Source organism: Salmo trutta, chromosome 40, assembly GCF_901001165.1.
Source record: "Salmo trutta chromosome 40, fSalTru1.1, whole genome shotgun sequence".
In the NCBI taxonomy this organism is placed as follows: Eukaryota; Metazoa; Chordata; class Actinopteri; order Salmoniformes; family Salmonidae; genus Salmo; species Salmo trutta.
In genome coordinates this window covers 16,212,530-16,222,684 of record NC_042996.1, presented here as the reverse complement: position 1 = coordinate 16,222,684, position 10,155 = coordinate 16,212,530, and the positions used below count along the sequence as shown (strand labels likewise).

At 44.2% G+C, this 10,155-nt stretch overlaps 1 protein-coding gene across 8 annotated transcripts in view; it reads left to right on the top strand.

Moving 5' to 3' along the window:
• The first annotated feature begins 1,093 nt into the window (after window positions 1–1,093).
• LOC115180476 (DENN domain-containing protein 5B) overlaps window positions 1,094–10,155 on the top strand; it is a 77,949-nt gene continuing 68,887 nt past the window's right edge. For 6 of the 8 annotated variants that reach the window (XM_029742604.1, XM_029742603.1, XM_029742599.1 and 3 more), the window contains exon 1: window positions 1,094–1,463. In XM_029742604.1, the coding sequence (XP_029598464.1) occupies window positions 1,355–1,463 (109 nt within the window). In that variant the 5' untranslated portion in view covers window positions 1,094–1,354. The remainder of the gene's footprint in view (window positions 1,464–10,155) is intronic. The other 2 variants (XM_029742605.1, XM_029742602.1) reach the window with 1 other exon arrangement.

Here is a 10,155-nt window from a genome sequence, read left to right as displayed (position 1 = left end):
TCTCCTCTGACACCTGCTGAGATCAAAACACACAGCTCATTTACAGCCATTCAGAGGACAGTGGGATATTATGACCCCTTGCTGAGAACCTGTCTTCCTGTCACAGAGTCTGAGGAGTAAGAGGGGAGAACAGGGAGGAGGAGAAAGGCTATTATTACATTGGCTGACTCCATAATTCTCTCTCATGGATTGTGTGAACACTGGCTGGATTTAACCCTCCGATCCCCCAGGCAAGGTCAGCCATGTACAGAATCCTGTAGCCTGGCTCTTCCCAAACTGGGATAGCAATGCCGTCCGGGGTACGCCTAAAAAAAATGTGATTCACATTTTCAAACAGTCAATTTAGACTTTCAACAGGGCTATACATTTGGGTGATGTTTTTTTCTTGCCTGAGTAGCCTCGTTTCACTGAAAAAAATACAATTAAACCATCTAGTGTTCAGCGAAATAACAATTTTCAGCATTATGCAATGATATGCGCGGCGATCATGTAACGCTTTTAAAACATACATACATACATACATACATACATACATACATACATACATACATACATACATACATACATACATACATACATACAATAGAAGTGCGCTGGTTATCAAGGGGCAAAGTATTGACACGTTTTTTTTAAATTGAGAGATGAGCTTAAAGTTTTCTTTACTCACCATAATTTTCACCTATCTGACCGTTTGCGTGATGACGAGTTTCTCACACGACTGGCCTATTTGGGTGATGTTTTTTCTCACCTGAATGATCTGAATCTAGGATTACAGGGATTCTCCACAACTATATTCAATGTGAGGGACAAACTTGACACTATGATTAAGTTAGAGCTCTTCTCTGTCTGCATTAACAAGGACAACACACAGGTCTTTCCATCATTGTATAAAGATTTTTATTAACTGAATCAATTCAGAGAAAATTAAACATAGGCTTTAGCATGCAATATGTTGATTAATATACAGTGCACATTTTGCACCTAATTTACCTAATTTATGCATCAGGTTTGATTTAAATGTCCCGCCCTGCGACGCTTGCCACGTGTCCGCCCTCGCGAGGCAGTAAAGCAAGCACACACACACACACACACACACCGAGCAAGCTTTTCCCACTCTGTTCGGTCAGTATTGTCAGTGCGACCAAGAGCTGGCAACCAGCAAGTTTTATCTTCGATCTTTCAGTAAATTTAAATATATCTTTGATGAACAGAAAACGAATTTAATCGTGCGTCGGAACTATCATTCTGCCATTTACAAAGACTAAAGAATAGTTTCAAACCCTGTTTTATTCTCGCTATGTAGATGTCTCGGTTGGAGTACTAGGGACAGGAGCACGTTGATCTGTGATCCAAGATGAGTGGGACCAACGCGGCTTCTGGAGCGGCGCCTTGCCGCTTTGCTCATTACTTTGTGATATGCGGAATAGACACCGAAACTGGGCTGGAACCGGACGAATTAGCCGGTAAGATTACTTACTTATTTTTTTATTAACCTTTTCCCTATGAGGTAACTATAAAAAAAACAACGAATTTGTCTAAAAACGATCTATTTGATTTTAAACTAATACACTTGAATCTTAGTGACACTGTCAATGCATATCATTTATTTGGAACATATTTTACAGTCTGAAGGTAATACGTTATGCGCTGTATTTAAAGACAACATAAGGACAATGGCTACAGTTGCAGCCTGATATCACCTTGTTTACATTCTTGTAGTCTCTGGTAAACTGGGTTAAAGGTATTTTAAAGGTATTGGGGACATTTCTTTACATGTTTGTCAGACCTGTCCTGGCTGATTGTGTGGACTAAAGAGAGAGCAAGAAAGCAGTGGCTATACTGTCATTATTTCAATGATAAAACGCCAACACTTCTTATGAGGCTGGTGTTTCATTGAAGCACAGTGAAGGATGCAAAAGTGGAGGCTTTTAGGATGTTTTTGTTTACAAAGGCTGCTACTGAGGATAATCATCGTTATTTTAGTAATAAAATAGTTAAAACCCCATGAACCCTTCCTCAGTTAAGAAGAACTGAAATTATATCTCGGCGCATATTTTAGGTTCAATCAGCGTTGGACTCGGGTCCTCTCTCTGTTTGTGTTTGGTGAGGCTGTGTGTTTGATCAGTGCAATAGCGAGCTCTAAGTACTCTCTGTTAACCATGCAGGTCCAGTATTGAATTCAGGGTCACCCCTCCAGTTTTGCATCAGTGACTGAACAAAGTGCACAGCCCCCTAAGAATAAAAGCAGAGTCCCTCCATCGATTGCCAGCCTCCACTTGGCTCAGTTCAGGGGCCAACTGAGTAGCATTCAGAGTCACCGGAACACTGCCAAATAGCAGTATTCTGGTGTTGCAGCATGTTTTTAATTAGTTTGCATCCTGTTCATATTAAATTACCTGGCAGATTCAGACTCGTATTCTCCTGTTAAGTTAAAACCTTTCCTCTGTGACATAGTCCTTCTATAGGAAAGGGAGCTTTCTTTGACATTGAGTGCTTTGCACGTGGTTCTGTTGGATAAGTAGAAAATGTTCCTGTGTGGTCGCGTCATGCTGTTGTTGCATATGATATCACATGTCTCCGTGGCTGAGCCTATATAACTAGAAGTTGAGAATGACTTAACGGTCTGTGTGTGTTCATGGAGCAGCTTTACCTGAAGTGAGTGAGCTGGGATTGCTTCCGATTTGAATCCTTTGTCCTTCGGAACAGCTCTTCTAGTACTTTCCAAGCACAAGACTCTCGAATGGGAGGATTCAGGATTCCTTTAGTTGCATGTTTAATCAGACACATTTAGCCTCTCTATGGGGGGGGGGGGGGGGCAGGATTTTGGGACAATCAGAGTGCTGAAGGGGTGTTACTTTGGGGCAAATATTTAGATTCTGTGATGATTAATTTGCGCTGGGGTGAGGAGGCATCATGAATGATATGACACAGACAGTTCAACAGCTATCAGGTTATGACACTGTGGGATGTTCCTGTCTGTGTTCCTGTCTCGTCTTTATAAATGTGTGTGTGTTGTCTCTGTGACTAAATTCATGTTGCTGCTTCTCTTTATTTGCTTGTGGTTAAGTCTGCACCGGAACCATTTGTTGCCCGTGTGTGTTGATCTCAGGCTGTGGCGCGTCGTTGCTCCTCAGACGCGACACTGCTGAGCGTCCACCACACTGAGCCCATGTACCTCCCTGTCTGCTGCCCTCTCACTGATCACCCCAACCCTCTGAGCATCTGCCTGCGTGTCTGTGTTGAACCGGGGCACAAGTTCACCGTCGGGAGGAGTTGAGCCATCAGCTGTTAGGAAAGGAGAGGAAAGGACAGGGTGAGAGAAAGAGATGGAGTGTCGGAGGGATTCGTTAGAAGAGGGGCCAGCGTGGTAATGTCTGTGTTGCTGTTGATTTTAGATAATTCAGCGACTTTATCTCTGGTGTGATGATTAACAAAGCTTTGTGGCACAGAGTTTTAGTTTTGATAAATCTGTCTTCAGACATGATTAGGTAGTTGAGGCGGCACCACCTGTCAAAATCATAACTTTACTGTTCTTAATCCTACATTATACTACTCAGCAAAGTCTCCCAGGAAGAACAATACCTATACTTGGGCATTATGTTACAGTATGTCTATGGGTCTTTTTGATTTGGGTGTGTGTTTTTTTGCGCATAGTAGTCTGCTGCAACATTTTCTCCATTGGTCTTTGAGTGCTCTATTGTGGGCTGTTGTGGTGGTCCGTTAACGTAGGATTGTTTATCCACAGACACGGTGGAAAAAGGTCTAGTCGAATCCATTACAGGAGCCATTTGTAGACAATTATCTCCTCCCCCTCTCACTCCCCTCTTTTCCCCTCCTCAGCATCCCATCCCCAGGGCTTTGTCATCTGCCCCAGTGAGCAACTGAACATCCAAACTGACATTCATTTACAATTCAGATCAAGCCGCTCGTCGCCCACTGCTCTCCTCCCCCACGACACTCCTCAGATTGCCATGATGGATATCATTGACATCAACATGTCGCCACTCGCTGTGAGCTTCTTCTTTATTAGCTTTCGCTATAGCAGCCCAAGCCTGGCTTGTATCCTGTTTTACAGTGGCTGGTTTGGTCTGGGCTGGTTTCAGTCTGATCCACAGTAGGCTCAGGCCTGGCCTTGTTTATTTTGAGCTGTAAATGTGGCTCTGACTCCCCTCCTTCCACACCCCTCCCATCCCCTTTGTGTGGCAGTAGGCCTGTTTCCCCAGGCCCATTGTTCTAGGCACCAGGGCCAGACTTCCTGTGGATTTGACCGTCCTTCCCGCCTGCATGTGTGGCTGCTGGGGGGGGGGGGGGGGGGGTCACTGTCCCAGTGGATGCCATCTATCTCCCTATTTGTTCATTCAGTGAGCATGGTAGTATCACACTTTTCGTTGGCTTTGCCCTCAATGTTTGTCCTCCAGCGATGAAACATTTCCAAAGTAGAGGAGAGTTGAAGTGTGTGTCACTCCTATTAAAGGGAGAGTTCGGGAATTTGGCAATGAAGCCAAAAGGCTACTATCCCAGAGTCAGATGAACTCATGGATACCATTTTTATGTCTCTGTATCCAATATGAAGGAAGTTAATAGGTAGCATTGGCTCGCGAAATTAGCTTGCTTTAGCGCAACGACTGGAAGTCTATGGGAACAGCTAGCATGCTACAAGTTCATCTGACTCTTGGGAGGTAGATAAAAGGCTTCATTGCCAAAATCCTTTTCGTATCACTTTAATGGTGGCACTATGATAGAAGTCTTACTCACTGACTTTATCAGAGTCTTGAAGTGGTTTATATATATATCTCCTGGCTGGTGACTAGAGCGACCAGAAATGGTTCCACTCTAACAGAGGCCCGCCACCAATGTGTTGTTCCTTCCCTGTATTCTAGGACCAGCTGCATTGTGGTCTGGTGGGGTGTGTGTGTGTGTGTGTGTGTGTGTGTGTGTGTGTGGAGCTGAAAAGTGAGAAGGGTGTGTGCTATTCTGGGAGTTGAGGTTGGCACACCAGCTGTACAGGGAAAGTTATTAGGTCAGTGTTCCATCCTCGTGAGCCTCCCCTCTCCTCACCTCACACCACTCTAGCCCCCTACTGATGGGGAAAGGCATGCACGAAAGCATCCATAAATATGAAATGAAGAAGTCTTACTGACAAACACACTTAAGATGCAGCCTGTACCAGTGAACAACAGGTGTTCAGCTTTCAGTAAGCAATCCTGCAATGATGCTATGTACACATCAGGTGAGAATTTACCTTTGTAGTCGATCCTGTCTCTTCGGAAAGGGGAGAGTCTCCATCCGCTCCAGTGGTCCCAGACCTCCTCTTTCTCTCCTCTTTTATCCCTGTCCATTCATCCTTCATCCCCGTCTTCCTCTTTCATACCGCAGACTCCTCCCACCGGTCTTTTATCCTAACCGGCACATTTGATACTGACGGATTAAGGTTGGGTTAGTGAAACCGTGCGAGGAATTCAACCCCATCCATAAACTGTATTGGCTAATACATGCACATATTTTCTAGTGTCTGTCTCTAGAACTCTATACGTGTCCCTGAAGTGCAAGAGTGTACACGTGTAGGGTACTAGTGTTTCTGGTGATATGACCTACACGTTGATAAGGGAATGTAGGCCTGTAGGGACTAGCTAAACTGGGCTGAGGTGGGACAGGGAGTGTCAGCAAGCCCAGTGAAGGCGCCTCACAAAGGGATTTGAAGGGCTTTACTGCTGGCCTTGGCCATCTGTCCTCCAGGGGCTAGTCTGGAAGTCAGCACAATGCAGTCCCTTGGCTAAAGCAAATACAACACTGGAATATGCTAATGATGACACAGGCCAGCGCTGACGCACGCCCTTGTTGACATATGCTAATGACCATGTAGGAATCTGTTAACATAAACCATAGGCTAACACTTATGCTAGTTCATATGAATAGGTAAACATTGTGGCTAACACCTTCAGTTCTCTGGTAATGTGACCAAGGAGGTTTCTCTAGACAAAGGAGAGAGGAAGTTAAATGTCCTCCAAGGGAGAGTACTCTTTTCATGGTCACACACTGAAGTCTCTCTCTGTCTCTCTGTGTGTGTCTGTGTGTGTGTGTGTGTGTAATACATACATACATACATACATACATACATACATACATACATGCATGCATGCATGCATACATACATACATAGACAGTGTGTGTGTGTATGTGTGTATATATATATATATATATATATATATATATATATATATATATATATATATATATATATATATATACATACATACACACACACACACACACACACACACACACACACACACAGAGAGAGAGTGTGTAGTGATTTCCTCCATCTCTCTATACCATCGTCGCCTGTGTGTGATCTGTAGTCAGGCCAGTTAGCTAGGCAGTAGGCAGGGCTATCTATCTGTAGTCAGGCCAGTTAGCCCTGCCTACTGCCTAGCTATCTATCTGTAGTCAGGCCAGTTAGCTAGGCAGTAGGCAGGGCTATCTATCTGTAGTCAGGCCAGTTAGCTAGGCAGTAGGCAGGGCTATCTATCTGTAGTCAGGCCAGTTAGATAGCCAGGCAGGGCTATCTATCTGTGGGCTGTGTTAAGCCTGTTAGTTTAATCCATTCAGACAGCTCCTCCAGGCTACACTGAGCAGTGCTCCACGCTTTAACAATCTCTCTAATCTAACGCAATCCTCCACACACAAACGCACATGCAACCACAGCCTCTGCGCTCTGCTTCCCTGAACGTTTTACCCTTTTAGATATAAGGGTTACTCAACTCCACTCCCACAGAGTCACCCTGTCTGCTTGTTTTTAGTCTTCACCAAGGAGGTCAGGGGATTTACCTCTATTACCTAGTGATAATACTAGTAGTAACTCAGTAGTAACATTTATGCCAAAAAGCTGTGAAAATGGCCAGACACTGAAGTTGACACGGACTGGAATTCTATGAAAAAAAACAACAATTTGTTTGTTAGGTGTCCTTACAGCGTAGTCTAGCAAGAAGCTTGTTAGATCAATGTCAGGGACACTGTCACCACCATTATCCCCATCGATCACTGTCAAGTGTTTTAAGTTAAAGATCAAGATCAGAGGTTAAGAGTTGGAACCGACCCAGCTGATCATGATGGATACCCAGCCTCAGGGAGGAGTGGGCGAGAGGTGGGGCTGCTGTTGCTGGGAGCCTGTTGCCACGGTAGCACCGTCGCTCCCCCAAACCCCCCTCCAAACACACGAATGCCCCCCGACCAGTCTCAAAACGAGCAGTTGATCACTGAGGGCTGTGCGCCCCATTTCACACACCCCTCCCCCGTGTGACCTTTGACCCGGTCTCCAATATGCTCCCTCTCTCCCTGGGCTCGGCAGCAGCAGATGTGGGAGAATGGGGTGTAGTGGGTGAGGGGGGGAAAGGAAAGTTGGGTTAAATGTCTTCTGCATTTAACCCAACTGGGACAGGGAGTTGTTGTTTTGGTAATGCCAACCAGGGGCTTAACGTTATTTATACTGGTGGCCTAGGAGCCATGTTAAGATAGTGGTGTTCAGTGTTAGTAGGCTATTGGAGAAATCACATTTCTGTGATTATAAGCTTCTAACAGATTCTCTTACAGCTTTTGTCGATTTGATTGTTCTGAAGCTAAATTTACTCTCTTGCTGCTTTTCTTCCACTGTCTTTTTCTTCTATAATAGAATGACTCGCAGTCCAGAATAGGCACTAGGTAGAAATCTAAATGGTTATAGTGAGGTAATGTGTGCTGTGTCCTTGGTTCTTTTTGAAGTGGCACCTTTTTGTCTATTACGGACCATGTTTACTGTTTTAGTAGAGTTTTGTAGTGTTCCAAATAGCTCAGCTGTTTGTATGAACTGGCCTTTTATTCATCCTGTGGTAAAAACACCATTGTTACATCTCTGAAAGTCAAACAACATATGTTTGTGAGGCGCTCAGTATATGGAAATGTCACTATCTGACATTTGACTCTCTCTGTTTCTGTCAGTTATTATTATGCAGCTATCTATGTGGAAACAGTACTGGCAGAGAAGCCTATTGACTAGTGTTGGGTTCTGAGAGTATGAAATATACTTATTCATGTCACTGAGGGAGAGAGGGTAATGTATAACGTTTACATTGTCAGGATATGTTATTGTTAGCCATCAGGGATCCTATGGGAGGGATCCTCTTGGAGGAGAAGAGACACACAGTCTGGTACCAATCACCATGACAGGCTTGAGTTGGGGAGGAGTGAGCACTTTGGGGTGAGAGGTCAGGTCAGATGAAGTGAGGAAGAACAGATATCACTAAGGTTCTGTTTAGCAACAGAGATGCATTGGCTGTTCAGATGTATAAGCGGGAACTCGGCCTAGGAGAAAGGGTTAAATATCAGTGCTTGTGTGGAAATGTTTTTGTCTAATGCAGCTGTATTGATCCTCTGGGAAGAATAAACTTGGTTAAGCTTTTCATAGGTTCTAATTTTCAGAGTAAAAACACTAAGACTAGGAACAGAATTAGCTGCCGAAATAGAAGTGAGAGCCTCAGGAATGTTCTGAAAATCACTAACCAAATACTGTAGCTCTACACTTTTTTAGGTGACGAGATCAGAGACCATTGGAATAACTATACATCATTAAGGTAGCCTCCATAATCCTCATTTAACGTTCAAATGACTGGAGTGTTGTATGATACTCTTTCCTTGTTGGACAAAACATAGATGTACTTAAAAACCACTATGGCTGTGATTTTTCTATGAATATGTCCCTAATGGAGGGGATTGAAGCTGGACTTGAATAGAATGCCATTGTCAATTTCAAGAAGACTTCCTGTGGTTTTCTACAATGAGTCAGTCTGTACACTCTGCTCAGCTATGAGAATCCTGATGTATATTACATACAAGTCAATGTCAGTTAAACCACAATATATGACAGTGGTAGCCTACTCTTGCCTGACTCCTCCTTCTTCCTCTGTTGTTCGCGACAGACTTTAGTCGGAGTCTGACGCATTTAAAGTTGTTTGGGTGACGCGGTTTGTGGTGAAAACAAAGTGGTCAACGATTGGATTGTCTATAACCAATCAAAGTAAGCTTCACCCATGTGTGTTCTGGCTCTGGCCCAACCTGTTGTGTTATGGCACCAATCAGACGGCCCGAATGTGTTCGTATTTGGTGAAGGGTTGGAGAGGATGGTAATATCCAGACTATGGTAAATCCAAAAACAATTGCGCCCAATTGTCCCAGCGTCGTCCGGGTTAGGGGAAGGTTTGCCCGGGGTAGGCCGTCATTGTAAATAAGAATTTGTTTTTAACTGACTTCCCTAGTTAAATAAAGGTTAAATAAAATAATGTAGCATAATGGTTTTCCATTCCCATAGGATGTATTGTTTGGCTCGTCATCATGGTCAGTTGCCAGGTATAGTATAAAGTCTACCATGAACTCTCTCTCTGACTTCCTCCTATTGGCTGACTTCTCCATCCCAACAATAGCATCTCCTACAATAGAACGGAAGACACATTTCAGTTGAATGCATTCAGTTGTACAACTGACTAGCTATCCCCCTTTCCCCAGTATGCTGGTTTCAAACAATTCATTTATATTCCTCTATCCATCCCTTTCTTGCCTCCCCCTCAGTCTCTCTGTCAATACAAGGGGCAACAAGTGTTGTTGGTGTGTGTACCCTGGAGAATGGATAGCGGTTATACCCAGTGGTGAAATGGTACCGCCAGGGTTCTGCGGTCTGTGTGCTATGTCCTGTTTGTTTGGTCTCTGCCCTGGACTGGGCTGACCCAGAGAGGGCGCTGTCAGTGTCACTGAAAGACATTTCAAAGAGACCAGGCTTCTGTTGAAATGGCTGACTGGGATTCAGAAAAAGGACAAGGGATAAAGAGAGGGAGAGAGGCAATACAGAGAAATAATGAGGGAGAAGGATGGAGATAAATAGATATGTGACAGGGAGAAAGAATGAGAGGGTTACACACAGGGAGGTGGGGACCCAGGGAGACAGGAAAGAGAGTCATCTCTTGGGAGAATCAAATGATGAAGAAGAGGGAGAGAGAGAATTTATGAAGGGCAAGAGAGGGATAGAAATGTAGAAGAAGAAAGATGCTTCTGGATGAAAGCGAAGGGAAAATCCCTCTCAGATGAAGAGCTGTGTGTGGTTTAGTGCACGCTGGTTCATTTCCATCAATC